Source organism: Mesoplodon mirus (genome assembly GCF_964341445.2).
Source record: "Mesoplodon mirus genome assembly, chromosome: 3".
NCBI classification, from domain to species: domain Eukaryota; kingdom Metazoa; phylum Chordata; class Mammalia; order Artiodactyla; family Ziphiidae; genus Mesoplodon; species Mesoplodon mirus.
In genome coordinates this window covers 41,436,022-41,457,887 of record NC_138978.1, presented here as the reverse complement: position 1 = coordinate 41,457,887, position 21,866 = coordinate 41,436,022, and the positions used below count along the sequence as shown (strand labels likewise).

Genomic DNA, 21,866 nt, shown 5'->3' with positions numbered 1-21,866 from the left:
GCCCATGGCAACAACTAACCTACTCCCATCTCTATGGATTTGCCTGGTTAGGACATTTCATGTAAATGAAATGATACAGTTTATGGCCTTTTGTGTTTGGCTTCTTTCACATAGCAAAATGTTTTCAAGCTTCATCTATTTATAGCATCTATCAGTATTTCTTCTTATGGCTGAACAATATTCCACTTTATGTATATACTACATTTGTTTATCCATTCATCAGTTGATAGATATTTGGGTTGTTTCTACTTTTCAGCTATTATGAAGAATGTTGCTATGAACATTCACGTGCAAAATTTTCAATTTTCGGGCTTCCCTGGTGGCACAGTGGTTGAGAGTCCACCTGCCAATGCAGGGGACATGGGTTTGTGCCCTGGTCCGGGAAGATCCCATATGCCGCGGAGCAGCTGGGCCCGTGAGCCATGGCTGCTGAGCCTGTGCGTCTGGAGCCTGTGTTCTGCAACGGGAGAGGCCACAACAGTGAGAGGCCCGCATACCGCAAAAAAAAAAAAAAAAAAAAAAAAAAATTTCAATTTTCAATTCTCATGGGTTTATACCTTGGAGTGGAATTGCTGGGTCATATGATACCTTTATGTTAAACTTTTTGAGAAACTGCCAAACTGTTTCCCACAGCGGCTGCTGCATGATTTTACATCCTTGCCAGCAGTGTATGAGGGTTCCACTTTTTATACGTTCTCATCAACACTTGTTATCTGTCATTTTTTTTTTTTTTTTTTTTTTTTTTGCAGTACGTGGGCCTTTCACTGTTGTGGCCTCTCCCGTTGCAGAACACAGGCTCCGGATGCGCAGGCTCCGGACGCACAGGCTCAGCGGCCATGGCTCACGGGCCCAGCTGCTCCGTGGCATGTGGGATCTTCCTGGACCGGGGCACGAACCTGTGTCCCCTGCATCAGCAGGCGGACTCTCAACTACTGCGCCACTAGGGAAGCCCTGTCATTTTTATTATAGCCATCCTAGCAGATGTGAAGTAGTATCTCATTGTGGTTTTGATTTGCATTTCCCTAAGACTAATGAAGTTGAGCATATTTCATGTGCTTATTGGACATTTGTATACTTTCTTTGCTGAAATGTCTGTTCAATATTTTATTCTCTTCAGGGGCTATTGTAAGTAGAATTGTTTTCTTAATTTAATTTTTGATTGTGAATTGCTAGTGTGTAGGAATTCAGTTGACTTTTTTTTAAACAAGGGTTTATTAGCTAAATCGTTAATAGTGGGTTTTTTTGGGATATGATTATAGGAGGCTTACATGTTTTTTTTTTCTTTTTTGGCCGCACCGCGCTGCATGTGGGATCTTAGTTCCCCAATGAGAGATCGAACCTGCGCCTCCTGCAGTGGAAGCATGGAGTCTTAACCACTGGACCACCAGGGAAGTCCCTCAATAGATTTTTTAAAAAAAATAAGTTTATTTATTTATTTACGGCTGCGTTAGGTCTTTGTTGCTGCACATGGGCTTTCTCTAGTCGCGGCTAGTGGGGCCTACTCTTTATTGCGGTGTGTGGGCTTCTCATTGCGGTGGCTTCTCGTTGCAGAGCGTGGGCTCTAGGCACATGGGCTTCAGTAGTTGTGGCACGTGGGCTCAGTAGTTGTGGCTCGTGGGCTCTAGAATTCAGGCTCAGTAGTTGTTGAGCTTAGTTGCTCTGTGGCATGTGGGATCTTCCCGGACCAGGGCTCGAACCCGTGTCCCTGCATTGGCAGGCTGATTCCTAACCACTGCGCCACCAAGGAAGTCCCCTCAATTGATTTTTGTATGTTGATCTTGTGTCCTGCGATCTTGCTGAGCTTGTTTGTTAGCTCTAACAGTGTTTTTTTGGTGTGTGTATTTCTTGTAATTTTCTGTATGCAAATAGACATAGTTTTACTTCTTCCTTTCCAATCTGGATGCCTTTTATATATTTTATTTCCCTAATTGCTCTGGTGAGAACCTTAGTAGTATTAAATAGAAATGGCAAGAAAAAACATCCTTGTATTGTTCCTGATTTAGGGGAAAGCATTCAGTCTTTCACCATTAAGTATCATGTTAGCTGAGCGTTTTTTCATAGATGCCCTTTATCAGGTTGAGGAAAATCCCGTCTACTCCTAGTTTGTTGAGTGTTTTTATCTTGAAAGGGTGTTTGATATTGTCAGATGCTTTTTCTGCATCTACTGTGATGACCAAACCTTTATTCTTATTCTGTTAATATGGAAGTATTACATTGATTGATTTTTGTTTGTTGAACCAACCTTGCATTCCTGGAACAAATCTCACTTGGTCATGGTATATAATACTTTTTATGTGTTGCTGGAGTTGGTTTGCTAGTATTTAGTAGAGGATTTTTGTATCTGTGTTCCTAAGGGATATTGGGTCTATAGTTTTCTTCTCTTGTGTTGTCTTTGTCTGGTATTGCTATCAGAGTTATACTGGCCTCATACAATGAGTTGGAAGGAGTTCCCTCCTCTGTTTTGCTAATCCCTCTCTCCCCCTAAAGTCTAATCCTAGTTTTCTTCAGTTTCGTTGTTCACTTTAAAAAATATTAATGCGGGCCTCCCTGGTGGCGCAGTGGTTGAGAGTCCGCCTGCCGATGCAGGGGATACGGGTTCGTGCCCCGGTCTGGGAGGATCCCATATGCCGCGGAGCGGCTGGGCCCGTGAGCCACGGCCGCTGGGCCGGCGCGTCCGGAGCCTGTGCTCCGCAACGGGAGAGGCCACAACAGTGAGAGGCCCGCATACCGCAAAAAGAAAAAAAAAAAAAAAAAATTAATGCTATTTTTTTGGTTCTGGTTGTTCTTTTTATGAACACCTAGAAATATAGTCTTCATAATTGCATTTAGCTTACCAGTTGGGAATATGACTCATGGTACACAGCAAACTTTAAATGAAATCTGCCTAAAATACTGTCTCTTTTGGATAGCCAAATACAAGGACAGGAGGAACTATTTAGATGTAATCAAACATTTTATAGATAAGAAGACGAGAGTTTAAGAGGATTGTTCAAAGTTACATTGCTGGGTTATGGCCAAGTCTGGAGATTTTATTTTAGACCAGTAGTTTTCTGTGTGTTTGTGAGCAATACTAAGAAACAGTATTCTATTTATTTGAAAGAAATATGTCTAAAACTTATCATAATGTAATCATTGTATTTTCCAGTTGGAGAAGTCTTTGAAAATATAATGAATTCATTGCTATCAGGAAGATGATATTATTATTATTATTATTAGAATCTTCAAAGCAGTTAACTTTAACTGAAGAAACTGCTGTTTACCTAAATTATATCATGTGAGTGGACAAAAAAAGGCAGTGTCAAAATAAATTGAGGGACTTCCCTGGTGGTCCAGTGGTAAAGCATCTGCCTTCCAATGCAGGGGACGTGGGTTCGATCCCTGGTCAGGGAACTAAGATCCCACATGCCACGGGGCAACTAAGCCCACACACCACAACTGTTGAGCTCGCGCCACAACTAGAGCCCACGTGCCGCAAACTACCTAGCCCATGTGCTCTGGAGCCTGTGCTACAACTAGAGGGAGAAAACCCACATGCCACAACTAGAGAGAAGCCCACACGCCACAACGAAAGATCCTGCATGCCACACCTAAGACCCAACGCAGCCTAAAATAAATAAATAAATAAATAAATAAATAAAATCTTTAAAAAAAAAAATTGAAATCAGAGGGAATTCTGTCTCTAGCTTGGGGAAAGGCACAAAGGGAGGGGAAATCACATTACTATTTCAATCTAAGTGTTTTAACCTTGAATTATTAATTAAATGTTACTTCTACCAACTGTTAAAATCGTTTTTTTGGTTGTGAGACAGTCTTTTAGAAACATATATTTTCAAAGAAAAAATCAGCAATATAATTTTAAGAAAATAACATATATGTTTCTAAAGATAAAATCATAACTTCAGTTTTGCTGAGCCAAGAAGCTCAACTAAAAATACCTGCTGGAAATTGCAGTTTTCTGTCTCAATGTCAGTAACATACAAACCAAATTCTGTGTTGTGACTGGTTTATGTACTGTTTTCATTCGGAGATTAGTTTTACCAGCAACATCTGATTTGGGATTGGGATTTAGCTCACAAAGCAGGTTGGTTATTGGGACATAGGAAAGGGTCAGTGTTACTAATGAGCATACTACAGAGAAATAATTTCAGTGGAGAAAAATAGCATTTGTCCATATGTGAGCAAAATTGTTCTGTAATTCATTGTTGTACGCCAAATAGTCTGTGAAGTCTGGATTTGAATGTGGCAGCTCACTGGTGCTGGGGGCGAAATTTTGTTTTAATCATTATCCTTGAAAAAGAAGTTGGTTAAAGGTGTCAGTTGTTTTTCTTTTAGAAGGATGAAATGTTGTTTTTGTTTCTTTCTCTCCTCATGTTTCCATAATTTTATTTTTAGGTTTTCAAAAAGCTGAAGATTTAATTTAAGTAAAAGTTTTCCTTCCCTCTGAATATAGTTGGGAAAAACTCTGGATAGCCTGATCAACCAGTCGTTCTTTTCTAAGCATTTTTCTATATCTAAGATTATATCAACATCCAGAGTAGTTCTAATTCTTTTTAAAAATTTTTAAATTCTTAATTCTTTAAAAAAAATTCTTTAAAAAAATTTCTCTAAAATGAAATAGGTTCATGAGTTTAGAACTGTATTTTAATAGAATTATTTAGTTTTATAACTTTTGTGTTTAAAACCTTGTATAATTTCAGATTATTCACAAATATATGTACTGGGAATTTTTCTCTTGTTCCCTAGTTCCTTAGCAGAGGTTAGTAACAGCTGGTTTGATGTTTCTAGAAATTCAGAGTACGTTTTTAATAAAATGGTCATTTAAAGTACCATGGATAACACTTTCTGTTCAGGTAGTCAGAATTTATCATCTGATGAAATATTTCAGGTTTGTTATGTGTACTTGATAACATCATTTGCCTTTGACAACACTTAACAGGATAATTTCCTTATTTACTTAGTACTTAAACACAGTACCCTCAGTACCATACAGCAAAGGTTTATATGAATGAAACACTTTTCTTAAACAGAATTTTTATGTCAAGGATATTTGTAGAAGATAAGATTTACTATTTAGAGGGTAAATATTAAGAATTTTAAAAAATGTAAGAGGTTGATACAGAAAGATTTTAAGACAGCATTGCAAATTCCTTTTTTACTTTTAGTTGATTGATCAGAACCAGTATCTAAATATAGCTTAAATGAATTAACTGTAAAGAGTAAACATGAATTAGTAGTTTATTTTTTCTTTTTCTTTATGAAAATAAAAACAATTTCTGACCTACTAGTTTGTCATCTCTAGTTATACTCAACTACCAGTAACAGCTGACTAAGCCAGAGGTGCTAAGGACTTTTTCCCTAGCCCAGAGATGACTGCTTTTTTGTTTGCCTTTTGGTTCTGCATATGTTACTTAGGTCTGGTTTAGTGATAACTGAAATATCCTGTGAATGCCTAATAAATATTTTTGGTGCCCACTATATCACCTTTGGGGGAGAAAAAAACCTTTTTCTCTACCCTCATAGGTTTAGTTACTGGGGATTGCTAATTAAATTGACAAATGCCAGATTAACAAAAGAAAAGGTTTACTCCTCATATATACACAGGAATGTCACAGAAAAGAAGTGAAAACCCAAAGAAGCAGTGAGGCTTAAGAGCTTGTATGCCATATTTTTTTATTTTCTTTTCTTTTAAATTGGACTATAATTGATATATTACATTATATTAGTTTCAGGTGTACGACATAATGATTTGATATATGTATATAAATTTGAAGTGATCACAAGTCTAGTTAACATCTATCATCACATATAGTTATAATTTTTTTTCTCATGATGGGAACTTTTAAGATATATTCTCTTAGCAACTTTCAAATATACAATATAGTATTATTAACTATGGTCACCATGCTGTACATTATATCCCTAGGACTTATTAATTTTACAACTGGAAGTTGGTATCTTTTTGCCACCTTTACCCATTTCACCCATCTCTCATCCCTTTCCTCTGGCAATTACCAACCTGTTCTCTCTATGAGTTCTGTTTTTTTCATTCTTTTTCTGTTTTTTTCAGATTCTATGTATAAGTGAGATCATACAGTGTTTGTCTTTCTCTGTCTTATTTCACTTAGCATAACTTCCTCAAGGTCCATCCATGTTGTCACAAATGGCAGGATTATCTTCTTTTTATGACTGAATAATATTCCATTGTATATATTTTCTTTTTCTTTCTTTCTTTCTTTCTTTTTTTTTTTTTTGCCAAGCCGCGCGGCTTGCCAGGATATTAGTTCCCTGACCAGGTATCAAACCTGGGCCACAGCAGTGAAAGCCTGAAAGCACCGAGTCCTAACCACTGGACCTCCAGGGAATTCCCTCCATTGTATATATTTTCTTTATCCATTCATCCATCAGTGGACACTTAGGTTGTTTCCGTATCTTGGCTACTGTAAATAATGCTGCAATGAACATGGGGGTGCATATATCTTTTTGAGTTAGTGTTTTCATTTTGGGGGGATAAATACCCAGAAGTGGAGTTGCTGGTTCATACATTAATTCTATTTTTAATTTTTTGAGGAACCTTCATACTGTTTTCCATAGTTGCTGTACCAATTTACATTCCCACTGACAATACACAAGGGTTTTCTTTTCTTCACATCCTTGCTAACACTTGTTATTTCTTGTCTTTTTAAAATTTTAAAATTTTTGACTGCATTGGGTATTTGTTGCTGCATGCAGGCTTTCCCTAGTTGTGGCGAGCAGGGTCTACTCTTCGTTGTGTTGTACAGGCTTCTCATTGTGGTGGCTTCTTGTGTGGAGCATGGGCTCTAGGTGCGTGGGCTTCATTAGCTGTGGCATTTGGGCTCAGTAGTTGTGGCTCATGGGCTCTAGAGTGCAGGCTCAGTAGTTGTGATGCATGGGCTTAGTTACTCCGAGACATGTGGCATCTTCCCGGACCAGGGCTTGAACCCATGTCCCTTGCATTGGCAGGCAGACTCTCAACCACTGCGCCACCAGGGAAGCCCTGGGGTGGTATATTCTGATCCCCTTCACTGAGGCATGTTTTATTCTGTAACACATATGGCCTTCTGAATAGGTTGTAGGACCAGAACCTGAGCCTATTCTTTATCCTAGCTCGTTTTTTTTGGTTTCAGGGTACAATTCAGTTATATATAAATCCTTTTGTACATGAACAAAAAGTGGTAGTGAAAAAAATCCCTTTTTGATTTGAACACAGGCCTGATTAGATTAGCAGTTCTTGAACTTTTTGGTTTGGGACCCTTTACACCCTTAAACACTATTGAAGACCCTAAAGCGTTTTTGTTTATGGGAGTTATGTCTATTGTTACTGTATTAGAAATTAAAACTGAAAAAATTTGAAAATGTTTACCTTATTCATTTAAAAATAACAATAACAGGGACTTCCCTGGTGGTCCAGTGGGTAAGACTCTGTGCTCCCAACGCAGGGGGCCTGGGTTCAATTCCTGGTTGGGGAACTAGATCCTGCATGCATGCTGCACCTAAGAGTCCACATGCCGCAACTAAGAATTCTGCGTGCTGCAACTAAGAAGTCCGCATGCTGCAACAAAGAGTCTGCGTGCTGCGACTAAAAGATCCCACATGCTGCAATGAAGATCCTGTGTGCCACAACTAAGACATGGCGCAGCCAAAATAAATAAATTAATGAATTTTTTAAAATAACAATAACAAAACCATTACATGTAACATAAATGACATTTCAAATGAAAAATAATTTCCAAACAAATTTAGTTAGAAGAATGGCATTGGTTTACATTTTTTTTCGAATCTCTTTAATCTCTGGTTAATAAAAGGCAGATGGATTCTCATATTTACTCCTTTTTAAAATTTTTATTTATTTTTTGGCTATGTTGGGTCTTCGTTGCTGCATGCGGGCTTTCTGTAGTTGCGGCAAGCAGGGCCTACTCATCATTGCGGTGTGTGGGCTTCTCATTGTGGTGGCTTCTCTTGTTGTAGAGCATGGGCTCTAGGCCTGCGGGCTTCAGTAGTTGTGGCACACGGGCTCTAGAGCGCAGGCTCAGTAGTTGTGGTGCATGGGCTCAGTTGCTCCGAAGCATGTGGGATCTTCCCAGACTAGGGCTCGAACCCGTTTCCCCTGCATTGGCAGGCGGATTCTTAACCACTGCGCCACCAGGGAAGTCCCTTTACTTCTTTGCGAAGTGTGATATGTTTTGGTTGAAGTCTATGAAGAAAAGTCTAGTCTTACACAGATAGGTAGTTGCAAAAGGGAGGAATATTTTAATGTAATTAATATTAGTGTTTAAGGTCTTCCTTGACACTTTACCAAAACTTTGATAGTTTCTTAAAGATTAGTTCAAATGTGGAATCAAGAGCCATATCAAAGAACTTTTCAAACTCTGTTATATTACAATCCATTGGTCTGTCTTGTACTTTAATGGATTTCTTACCCATGTATGATTTTATAACATCATGAATTGTTGTAGTCCATTTGGGCTGCTATAATGAAAATACTTTAGATGGACTGGCTTATCAACAGCAGAAGTTTATTGTTCACAGTTCTGGAGGCAGAGAAATCTATAATCAAGGTTCAGTCAGATTTGGTATCTGGTGAGAACCCACTTTCACATTCATAGGTGTCTGTTCTCCCTATGTCCTCACATGGTGGAAGGGGCAAGGGAGGTCTCTTGTGTCTCTTTCATAAGGATACTAATCCCATTCATGAAGGCTCCACCCTCATAACCTAATGACCTCCCAGAGACCCCCACCTCCAAATACCATCATGTTGGGGGTTAGGGTTTAACGTAAGAATTTTGTGGAGATATGCTGGGCTGCACCCTGCAGGCTTGCAAGCCCTAACTGTACTTGCTCCACCTCAAGACTGAAGACAGAACCTGGAGTCAGCCGATAGAGATATCAGTGGTTTCATAAGTGGGTGAATCTTACATAAACAGCAGAGGCTACTGGAGGAGGGGGAGCGGAATGATTCACATCAGGTTGGCTCATTGGTTACCAGGGAACCAGCAGAGGCGCACACGCCTTTGATAAACTATCGTAGCGGAGATAGTTCTTATCTAAAGATTAAAACAATCACTAGCTGGTGCAGAGCAGGTGATTGCCTAGATTCTATGATTAAAAGGGAAGGTCAGGGGCTTCCCTGGTGGTGTGGTGGTAAAGAATCCTCCTGCCAATGCAGGGGACACGGGTTCGAGCCCTGCTCCGGGAAGATCCCACATGCCGCGGAGCAACTAAGCTCGTGTACCACAACTACTGAGCCTGAGCTCTAGAGCCTGCGATCCACAGCTATTGAGCCCACGAGCCACAACTACTGAAGCCTGTGTGCCTAGAGCCCGTGCTCCGCAACAAGAGAAGCCACTGCAGTGAGCAGCCTGTGCACCACAACGAAGAGTAGCCCCCGCTCACCGCTTAGCCTGCATGCAGCAACAAAGACCCAACGCAGCCAAAAATAAAAATAAATAAATAAATATATTTAAAAAAAAAGAGGGAAGGTCAGTCACGTGAGTAGGTGTAGGTGAAGCGCATGGACTGGTGGAGCAGGGGATGTACAGAGAGCAGGAAAACAGCTGTCTTGGGTGGCCTCGTCATATAAGATACAAACATTCAGCCTATAGCAGTCTTTTTGAAAATATTGATTGACTGAATTATGTAGGTCTTCCAGATGTTTTCACATTGCATTCTGCAATATTAAGTAATCATATTAAAATCACTGTTGACCTCAGCAGAAAAGTTTTAAAGTTATTGGGAAGTTTTCAAATTTTACAAAAATTGTAATGTTCTTTTGAAAGCTCTGTTTTATCAATGGCAACAAATACTGTCCGTAGTTTTCTGTAAAGTGAGAAGCTTTATTTATTTTTAGGAAAAATGTCTGCCAAATACCCAAGTCTGAATAATTATAGTTTGTTAGCCTTTTTTTTTTTTTTTTTTTTTTTTTTTTGCGGTACGCAGACCTCTCACTGTTGTGGCCTCTCCCGTTGCGGAGCACAGGCTGTTGCACTATTATAAAGAGAAGAGTGCTTTATCTATGTCACGACCATTTTATTTTTTTATTTTTAAAGCTTTTTTAAAATTTTATTTTATTTATTTTTGAGTGTGTTGGGTCATCTTTGCTCTGCGCGGGCTTTCTCTAGTTGCAGTGAGCGGGGGCTACTCTTCGTTGCGGTGTGTAGGCTTCTCATTGCAGTGGCTTCTCTTGTTGCAGAGCATGGACTCTAGGTGCGTGGGCTTCAGTAGTTGTGGCTCGTGGGCTCAGTAGTTGCGGCTCACAGGCTCTAGAGCGCAGGCTCAGTAGTTGTGGTGCATGGGCTTAGTTGCTCCACGGCACATGGGATCTTCCTGGACCAGGGCCTGAACCTGTGTCCCCTGCATTGGCAGGCGGATTCTTAACTACTGTGCCACCAGGGAAGCCCCTGTCATGACCATTTTAGTAGAAATCACCTTAGCCATTTATTTGGTATTGTGTAGGAAGACAAAAAGAAAAGATTCTGGTTGTGCAATTTAAAACAATTGTTCTAATATATACAGAATATAAAATTTATAATTTTAACCATTTTAAGTGTGTAATTCAGCAGCTTTAAGTAAATTCATAATGTTGTGCAACCAGTACCACTGTCAATTTCTAGAATTCTTCATCATCGCTAACAGAAACTTAGTACCTATTAGACAATAATTCCTCCGTTCTCCCCGCCCCACAGTTCCTGGTAACCTCTATTCTACTTTCTGTCTCTATTAATTTGCCTATTCTGGGTACTTCATGTAAGTTGAGATAAATATACAGTATTTATCCTTTTTGTCTGGCTTATTTCACTTAGCATTATGCATTCAGGATTTATTCATGTTGTAACCTGTATCAGAATTTCATTCTTTTTTAAGGCTGAATAATATTCCTTTATATGTGTATACCACATTTTATTTGTCTGTTCTTCTGTTGATGGACACTGGTTTGTTTCTGCCTTTGGCTATTGTGAACAATGCTGCTATGAACACTGGTGTACAAGTATCTGTTTGAGTCATTGCTTTTAATTCTTTTAGTATATACCTACAAGTGGAATTGCTGGATAATCTGGTAATTTTGTTTAACTTTTTAAGAAACCACCAAATTGTTTTCACAGCATCTACCATTTTTACATTCCCAGCACCAATGCACCAGGGTTCCAATTTCTTCAGATGTTTGCCATCATTTGCTATTTTCTGTTATTTTGATAATAGCCATCCTAATGGGTATGAAGTGATAACTCATTGTGGGTTTGATTTGCAGTTCTCTAATAACTAATAATAATCTTTTCATGTGCTTATTGGCCTTTCGTATATCTGCTTTGGAGAAATAACTATTCAAGTCCTTTGCCCATTTTTTAAATTCAGTTGTTTGTTTTTGGTTGATTTGTTCTTTATGTATTCTGGATATTAAACCCTTGTAGATATATGATTTGCAAATACTTCCTCCCATTCTGTGAGTTGTCTTTTGCACTTTTTTGATGGTGTCCTTTGATGCACAAAGGTTAAAAAAAATTTTTTTAACTTTATTTTTGGGCCACACCTTGCAGCATGCGGGATCTAGTTCCCTAACCAGGGATTGAACCCGTGCCCCCTGCAGTGGGATCGTGGACTCCTAACCACAGGACTGCCTGGGAGGTCCCTAAAAGTTTTAAATTTTGATTAATTCCGGTTTATTTTTTCCCTTTTGCCTGTGTTTTTGGTGTCAAATCCAAGAAATTATTACCAAATCTAATGTTGTGAGGATTTCCCTATATATTTTCTTCTAAGATATTTATAGTTTTGGCTCTTACATTTAGAACTTTATCCAGTTTGTATTAATTTTTTTTTTATAGCGTGAGGTAGGAGTTTAACTGCATTATTTTGCATATGAATATACAGTTTTCCCAGCCCCATATGTTGTAAAGACTTTCCCAAAGATGGTTTTTGGACTCTTGTCGTAAATCAGTTTACCATATACATATGAAGGTTTATTTCTGATTTGTCAGTTCTGTTCCATTAGTCTGTGTGTCTGTCCTTCTGCCAGTATCATCCTGTTTTGATTACTGTAGCTTTATAGTAAGTTTTAAAACAAGTAAGTGTGAATCTTCTAACCTTGTTCTTCTTTTTCAAAATGATTTTGATTTTCAGGGTCCCTTTTAATTCCATATGAATTTGATTGCTTTTTCTAGTCCTACAAAAAGCCTACTGCAATTTTGGTCGGGATTACATTGGATCTGTAGATTGCTTTTGTCCATCTGTGAACCTAGGATGTGTTCCCACTTATTTATGGAATTGTTTTCTTAATTTTCTTTTAGACTGTTCATTGCTGGTTTATAGAAATATAACTGACTTTTATGTGTTGATCTTGGACCACTACAACTTTGCCAAACTTATTTATTAGCTCTAGTAGTTTTTTTTTTATCAATTTATTTTTGGCTGTGTTGGGTCTTTGTTGCTGCACACGGGCTTTCTCTAGTTGCGGTGAGCGGGGGCTGTTCTTCATTGCAGTGTGTGGGTTTCTCATTGCGGTGGCTTCTCGTTGCGGAGCACGGGCTCTGGGTGCATGGGCTTCAGTAGTTGTGGCATGTGGGCTCAGTAGTTGTGGCTTGCGGGCTCTAGAGCACAGGCTCAGTAGTTGTGGCGCACAGGCTTAGCTGCTCTGCGGCATGTGGGATCTTCCCTGTCCAGGGCTTGAACCCGTGTCTCCTGCATTGGCCGGCAGATTCTTAACCACTGTGCCACCAGGGAAGCCCATTACATTTAACTTTGATACAATACTTTAATCTCCTATTTGTACATTATTTGTAGATTATGACCAAAGAAATAATTTTTTTACAGCATTGTAGCCCCTGAACACTTTCTTTAATTAAAAAAATCAAAGTGAATTTTTGAAAATTTTTTTTAAAAAGTCAGAAAACACAAGAAATTAAAATGAAAAATTATTCATAACCATTTTTGGTTTTGTTTTTTTAAAACATACATAAATAAAGCATGCATATATAGGTAAAGTGCTCTCCTGTGTTGCTCCCAACATTCCTGTTGTATACACTATTAGCAGTTTGTGTATTCTTCCAGATGTTTTTATGCATGTGTATACATACACACAGACATATATGTGTATATGTTTGTTCTTATGTCTACATATTAAAAACTGGATTTGAAACATCTTTATGTATGGCTAATATTTTAAAACTTGTAATATAATTTTTCAAAATGGGAAGAGAAGTACTGTTCATTGTCTACTAGATAGAAACAAAAGTGCTAGGTATTTTATGAATACTTACGTAGGAAGGTATTGGGTTGGCCAAAAAGTTCTTTTGGGTTTTCCTGTAAGATCTTATGGAAAAACCTGAACAAATTTTTTGGCCAGCCCAATATTTGCTCAGGTGCATTTAATTTATCACTCAGTACTGCAGTGCTTACTCAGTGCAAGAATCACCTGTCAAGAGGTTGAAAGGTAATTAATGTACCCTAATTAGCTTCTCCCTTTATGTGTTCCACTTGACCTACTTAAAATGTATGTGATTTGTAATTTTTCCCTTTATTTATAATATCATAATCTGGAAGTGACATATAGATAAAAATATGCTTATCTCCATGTAATAAGAAGGTTATGTAAGGTAAATTTTTACTTACTTTCATCCAGTAAATTCTATAATTTACATGGGAGGGAGATCAACTGCTAGAGAAAGCAAAACATTTATTTTGAAGACTCATGTTAGTTTAGTTGAACTAAATTTGAACATACTCACGATTTTAAGAATGATGAATTATCTTGAAGTTTATCCTTTTGGATTACAAAGTTCATAAGTATAAAGACTGTGTCTGTCTAGTTCATTGCTATATTCCCAGCTTTTAGAACATAGAAGGTATTCAATAAATACTTGTTTAATATATGTATGGAATGATGATAGATGAGAATGTAGAAATAGGCCAGTATTTCATTCATTCTTAATTGTGTTCTTTTAGCAACTTTATGTAGGAACAGCTTTATAATCATTTCATTCTTCTTATATTTCTGCAGATGAGAAAAGCAAGTTATAAGGAGGCTATGGGAGCCCTCTGTAATACATGTGACATGGTCATTATCTGTTTGGTGGTGGTGGAGCTATCAGTAAACTGTCATTATCCATAAATAGCAGATTCCCCATGCTGCTGGTCAACTCAGTTCAGTATAGAGCTCCCCCAGAGAAGGAATATAGACAGAAGCAAGTCTCTGTGGCTCCTTTTGGTGATTAAGTTGTAATCTACCTGCTGATTCAAGGAGGCGAATTGGTTCTTGTTGGGCCCTCCTGGTCATGGCATTCAGTTCAGTAAGGACTAGGTTTGAGAAGCCCAGTGTTTGAACTTGAAGTTTCCCCAGGAGGGGATCAGTTTTTCCTTTTGCTGCGTTTTCATTGCACCTTACTTTACTTTTATTATAGTTATTTACCTCATTCTGCTGAGAATTATGGTTAGGTGTTTCTAAGTGTGATTCCCTCTAGATTTGTTCTTTTGAGTGCCTTGTCTTTGTACCTTTCATAGTGATAGCAAAGTGCTTTTGTGTAGCACACGTTTAAACTGTTAATCCTTATACGTAGCAGAATTTTAAATTCTACAAAATTATAGTTCCAACTGTTGCTACTTTTATAAGCCACATCCTTTTCAAAGAAGATAAGTATAAATAAGTAGCCAATTAGAAAAAGAAGTATGGATTATAGCAAGCTCTCCCGCATCTAGTGATTTCAGAAGTCTGATTTTTTTTTAAAGAACAGCTTTATTGAGATATAATTCACATACCATACAATTCATCCACTTAAAAAGTATATGATTCAGTAGTGTTTAATATATTCACAGAGTTGTGCAGCCATCACCACAAGCAATTTTGGAACATTTTCATTACCCCCCAAAGAAACCTGCATACATAACTGCATACATTAACTGTCATTCCCTTTTCCCCTTCAACTCAACCCTAGGCAACCATTATTCTACTTTGTCTTCTATAGATTTTCATGTTCTGGACAATGGAATCATATAATATGTGGTCTTTCATGACTGTTTTTTCACTTAGTCTAATGTTTTCATGGTTCATCCATGTTACAGCATGTTTTATTCCTTTTTACTGCCTTTTAATTTATAATTAAATATTAAATATATTTAATTATATGTATATGTATTCACACACACCACATTTTATTTATTCATTTGGGTTGTTTCCACTTTTGGGCTATTATAAATAATACAGCTATGAACATTTATATATAAGTTTTTATATGGTTGTATGTTTCATTTCTCTTGAAATATACAGCTAGGATTGAAATTGCTGGGTTATATGGTAACTGTATGTTTAACCTTTTGAGGAACTACTCGACTGTTTTCCAACCAGTTGCATCATTTTACATTTTCATCAGCAGTGTATGAAAGTTCCAATTTCTCCACATCCTCACCAACACTTGTTATTATCTGTCTCTTTGATTATAGTCATCCTAGTGGGTATGAAGTGGTATCGTTGCGGTTTGATTTTCATTTCCGTGATGCCTAATGATATTGAACATCTTTTCATGTGCTTGTGGGCCATTTGTATATCTTCTTTGGAGAGATGTCTATTCAGATCCTTTGCCCATTTTTAATTTTAGTCACTTCTTTTTCTGTTAAGTTTCAAGGTTCTTTATGTGTTCTAGATACAATTTTTTGTCAGGTATATAATTTGGCTCTTAACATTTAGGTCTTTGATCCATTTTGAGTTAATTTTTGCATATATGGTGTGAGATAGGGGACCAACTGCATTCTTATATTCACATTGTTCCCCACAGTATTATCTATAACTTTTTTGTTAATTCAAAAAAGTTTTTTTGAAACAATCTAAAACTTAAAGAAAAGTTGCAAGTATGATACAAAGAACTTGATTTCTTGAACCATTCAGAGTAGGTTGCTGACATGATAGTCCATGATGACCATGTTTGTGTGTATTTCCCACCAATAAGAGCATTCTCCAATGTAACCACAATACAACTATCAAAATCAGAAAATTAACATTGATGCATTACTACCATCTCATCCTCAGATCCCATTCAGGTTTTGCCATTGTCCCAGTAATGTCTTTTATAGCAAAAGGAGCCAGTCCAGACTCACACATTGTATTTAATTGTCATGATTCTCTAGTCTTCTTCAATCTGGAACAGTCCCTCAGTCTTTCTTGACTTTCACAACCTTAACATTTTTGAAGATTCCAAGCCAGTTTTTTTTTTTTTTAGAGAGAATCTCTTTTCTTTTTTAAAAATAAATTTATTTATTTTATTTATTTGTTTTTGGCTGTGTTGGGTCTTCATTGCTGCGCGTGGGCTTTCTCTAGTTGCGGCTAGCAGGGGCTACTCTTCGTTGAGGTGCGTGGGCTTCTCATTGCGGTGGCTTCTCTTGTTGCGGAGCACAGGCTCTAGGTGTGTGGTGCACAGGCTTAGTTGCTCCGTGGCATGTGGGATCTTCCTGGCCCAGAGCTCGAACCGTGTCCCCTGCATTGGCAGGCGGATTCTTAACCACTGCACCACCAGGGAAGCACCAAGCCAGTTATTTTGTAGAATGTCTTTCAGTTGTGGTTTGTCTGATGATTTGTCTGTGGTTTGTCTGATTTCCTCATGATTAGATTCAGCTTATGCATATATGGCAGGTATTTGGCAGAAGTGATGTTGTGTCCTTCGTGATGCATCCTGTTGGCGGGCCCGTGATCTCACCATTGCTGTTGGTAGTAACCTTGGTTACTTGATTAAGATATATTTGCCAGGTTTCTCCACTATTATATTAGTCTTTTTCAATACTTTTGTGATTAATAAGCATTTGTGGGAAGGCCTTCAAAATTATATGTCTTCCTCCTCATTAATCTTTCAATTTTTTCATTTATTTATTTATATCTGTGTGGACACATAGATTCCTATTTTGTTTAATGGCTTATATTCCCTTACTATTATTTGTATTGATGCTCCAGTTATCCCAGATTTGGTAGTGGGAGCCCCTTCAAGCTGGCTTCTTTGTTCTTTTGTCATGGCCCCTCATTCTTTGAGTACTTGGTTACTTTTTAGCACAACATAATGTTCCAGGTTCATTTGGTACTTGCTCTGCCCCACCTCAGCCATTTCTCCAAAGAGCCCTGGTTCCTTTTAGTAGAGAATGGCATTAGAAACCAAGATCTGGGTGCTCAGTGTGCGTATTAGGATTTTGCTGATCCCAGGACCTCTCAGGGGACAGAGCTAGGGAATAGTTGTATTTTCTATAAGTACAGACATTTATATCTATCTATCTATCCATCTATCTGTTGAATTCCATGAGTTCCCATCAATAGCTGCAAAAAATTGCAGTCCAAACCAGGGGGTTCATTCTATTTTTCTACCTTTCCATATTTGTAACTTCCTTTTTAGACTGTGAGAACCCCAGCTCCTATTATCTATAGTAGTTTTACTTATTTGATCCATTTCTCTGTATTACCCAGTCTTTCATAGTTATTGCTACATTCTGCCTACCCCCTCCCGTCCCCTGCCCAATTAGAAATTCTTTGCATCCTAATCTGGCTTTGCCCCACTGTGTTGGGATGCCCACCTCCTAGGACTGTGTCCTTGTTAGCTTGGTCTCCAACACTCTGTGCCACCCGGGCCCCAGGCCACTGCCCTTCTTCACTCACCTTCAACACCCCACGCCAAGTTGCCCTCTTGAGGATTCCCTCCTCACCCTGCTGGAGCTCTGAGATCCTTGTTGTGCAGCTGCCCTCAAACATGGACATAGTCCTCCCTCACCTGCTTTGCGCTCTGACACCAGCTCTTGGCCATCATGACCAGCTCTCCCTTAATGGCTTTTGGACTGAATTGTTTGTGAAGGGGCTTCATGTTGTCTTTTGAGAGAGAAGTTTTTTGGACATCTGTTTAGAATTAAAAGTTTATTTTTTTTCTAATTTAGAAGTATTTTATTTGAAGAGATTTTCTTTTGTAGTTCTAAACACAAAACGAATGCTGTTTGACTGCTTCAGAGGCATCATTGTATTTAAATGCATCATGTGATATATTTACATTTTAAGCCACACTTGAATTTGAAGACTCAATACAAGCTTTTTAAAAAAAATAAATTTATTTATTTTTGGCTACATTGGGTCTTCGTTCCTGCGCGTAGGCTTTCTCTAGTTGCAGCGAGCAGGGGCTACTCTTCATTGCGGTGCACGGGTTTCTCATTGTGGTGGCTTCTCTTGTTGCGGAGCACGGGCTCTAGGTGTGCGGGCTTCAGTAGTTGCGGTGCACGGGCTTAGTTGCTCCATGGCATGTGGGATCTTCCCGGACCAGGGCTCAAACCCATGTCCCCTGCATTGGCAGGTGGCTTCTTAACCACTGCGCCACCAGGGAAGTCCCAATACAACATTTTTATTATTTTTTATTTTTTATTTTTTTTATTTTTATTTTTTTGCGGTACGCGGACCTCTCGCTGTTGTGGCCTCTCCCGTTGTGGAGCACAGGCTCTGGACGCGCAGGCTCAGCGGCCGTGTCTCATGGGCCCAGCTGCTCCGCGGCATGTGGCATCCTCCCAGACCGGGGCACGAACCCGTGTCCCCTGCATCGGCAGGCGGACTCCCAACCACTGCGCCACCAGGGAAGCCCCATTTTTATTATTATTTTTTAAATTACTTAATTTATTGTGTGTGTGTGTACAAATATACATATTTTTTAGGCTTTATTATTTTTTTGAATTTTATTTTATTTATTTTTTTATATAGCAGGCTCTTATTAGTTATCCATTTTATACATATTAGTATATATACGTCAATCCTGATCTCCCAATTCATCACACCTCCACCACCCCGCCACTTTCCCCCCTTGGTGCCCATACGTTTGTTCTCTACATCTGTGTCTCTATTTCTGCCCTGCAAACCGGTTCATCTGTACCATTTTTCTAGGTTCCAAATATATGCGTTAATATACGATATTTGTTTTTCTCTTTCTGACTCACTTCACTCTGTATGGCAGTCTCTAGATCCATCCATGTCTCTACAAATGACCCAGTTTCGTTCCTTTTTATGGCCAATACAACCTTTTTAACAAAGAAAGTATTAGTTGTAACAAAACATAACTATTCATTCTACAGATTATCATTTTTCCTAATATGACCACTAAATATAGAGCCCCTATTAAGTTTTTTTTAGAAAATATGACACGATAATGCAAACTACGTTTCCCTTTTCTTTACTAGTAATAAACTATGACATCCATTTGACAAAGCACTACCCAACCCTACCAAAGTCATTTCTGTAATTCAAAATTGACCATCTTTTACACTTAATCTGTCTCCTGTAAGGAATGGATGTAAATGGTTATGTCAGGTGCAGAAGTCAATCTGTGTCAGTTGGTGTGTATTTTATATTGTGTTCTTAACACCAGAAAATGAAACATAAGTACTCTTATGTGAATGAAACAAACCCTTTGATAGTTATTACACAGGCAGAAGCAACTGATGTTTAGTCAGGGCTAGTGTCTCGATGTCCGTTTCTTTATTAATGCTTTTTAAGGAGATGTGTGAAAGACATAGGTATAAATGCACATGTGAGCAGCTTACTTCTCTCCCAGTAACCACTTACCTGACCTTGCTCCTCCTTTTCATGGGATCAAGCTACTGAGCCCTCAGCTACAGAGGCTGTGGTGCCTAGTCAGTATTTTTAAATAAAGCAGATCTCATATCATCCTTTTCTGAAAATTGAAGTACAGAGAAGACTATGGAAAGTAGTGAGAAAGAGCATACTGTGAAAAACAAAAAAACCAAAACCATAGGATGTGATGTTCAAATTTAGAGAAGAGCTAGTTCATGATAATTGTCAGTAAATCATAAAGTAGGGGGTAGATTGGGCCAGGACTGGAGAGGCAGGAAGGCCAGGGAGCCCCAGTGCGCCTGACGAAAGTGGGCATGCTCCAGATGGACAGTCTAATTACGACCATCATGGCAAACATTTTCACAAAGCTGTAAACTCTTCAAGGCCAGGGATGGTGGCTTACTCAAGTCTGTATCCCCACTTCTTAGCACTTTCTTGCACATGATAGACATTTAATACGTATTTCTGGGAACCAGGGAACTGAGCTGAATCAGCTCGCTGCTTTCAAAGCCATTTTGGGTGGTGTCTATTCACGCAATTCATTCACTCCTCTGCCTAAGGCAGGGATGACAAACAGACTTTATCTCACTCTGATGGACTGGTAATGGATGCCTGGAAGCATGAATGACACAGATTTTGAGGGGACTTCCTTGGCAGTCCAGTGGTTAAGACTCCATGCTTCCACTGCAGATGCACGGTTGCAATCACTGGTTGGGGAACTGAGATCCCCACAGGCCACGCAGTGGGGCAAAAAAAAAAAAGAAACTGCATAAAGAAAAAATGACATGGATTTTGAGACCAATTCCTGGCATGGAGGAAAGGAGTGCCACTCATTCACAATGCCACCTTGAAAGAATGGTGGTACAGACATTCTCTATTCCCCACCCCTGGTCTAGGAGAAAGGAATCCAACGAAAAGTTAGTATTTTATAAGAAGGAAGAAAACGCAAATAGCTTGAATATTTCATTTTTTCAGGCAATTATTGGTAGAGTTCTAAAAGGATTCTTTCTTTGGCTAATGTTTAACATTTAACATAAAATAACTTTTAATTTGATTTATAATTATTTGAATCTTAATGCACATTGGTTAACGAGCTGAGTTTGACTGAGGAAATTAGAAAACAAATAATAATTTACATCTACAAAATAATAATATTCATTTCTCTTCTAGCTCTTCCACCAAAGCCACCTAAGCCAGTGACTTCAGCCATTACCAATGGAATGAAGGACGGTTCTGTTTCTCTTCAGGATGCAGAATGGTACTGGGGGGATATTTCAAGGTAACTAGAAGGGTACTATAATTGAATGAAGCTTAAAAAAATAATTTTGAGATTAGGAGTTAAAATAAAACATTTTTAATGCCCCACAAGTTGTCATTTAAAGATTACCATTTAAAAAATTGTTTAGGAGAACCTTTCAAATTTTCTAAACGCTTTTCTTCCCACAAAACAAGTGACAAGAAAATCTTTCAATTATGGCTGTGATGATTACTTTTAATACTGTATTGAGGGTAGACTTCTGAATAAATGAAACCTATACATTTAGGATAGGTGCATGTGTTTTAGGATAAAAGATATTTATCTGTCCTTAATTTTCCTTACTTTTCTGTTTCTAAGGCATGGTTCCACAATCTTTGCATGCACAAGAATCATGGGGTGGGGTCCAGGAATCTGCATTTATAACCTCCCCAGGTGATTTTTATGCACTCTTCACACACCTCCTTTTGAGAAACAGGACTCTAGGATAGATTTGCTTTTTGGGTAAAATTTGGGTTTGGAAAGCTTTTAACTTACAGAAGGAAAAAATATATATGTATATATATTTTAAAATTTGAACATTGTATTTTCTTGTTTTTAAAAAGTCCTATCCATTTCTGCCAAGTCAGATTCCAGGTTGCTTCTATATTGCTCAATATGCTTGTCCTTCTCTTTCTCTTGTCTGTTCTCTCCCATTACAAAGTAGCACTCATTTCATTTTTTTTCCTTATCATTTTAACCATCTTTAAATATACAGTTAAGTGGCATAAAGTACATTCACATTATTGTTCAACCATCACCACCATCCATCTCTGGAACTCTCATCTTCCCAAAGTGAAGCTCTGTACCAATTAAACACTAACTCCCCTTTCCTCCTGTTCTCCCCAGCCCCTGGCAAGCACCATCCTGCCTTCTCTTTCTATGAATTTGACTATTCTAGGTACCTCATATAAGTGGAATCATACAAAATTTGTCCTTTTGTGTTTGGCTTATTTCACTTAGCATAATGTCTTCAAGGTTCATCCATGTTGTAGCATG

At 38.4% G+C, this 21,866-nt stretch overlaps 1 protein-coding gene across 1 annotated transcript in view; it reads left to right on the top strand.

The window, feature by feature from the left end:
• LOC309800447 (phosphatidylinositol 3-kinase regulatory subunit gamma) overlaps positions 1 to 21,866 on the top strand; it is an 85,172-nt gene that overhangs the window by 25,918 nt on the left and 37,388 nt on the right. Inside the window, exon 2 of the mRNA XM_082614572.1 lies at positions 20,744 to 20,852. Within this exon, the coding sequence (XP_082470698.1) occupies positions 20,744 to 20,852 (109 nt within the window). The remainder of the gene's footprint in view (positions 1 to 20,743; positions 20,853 to 21,866) is intronic.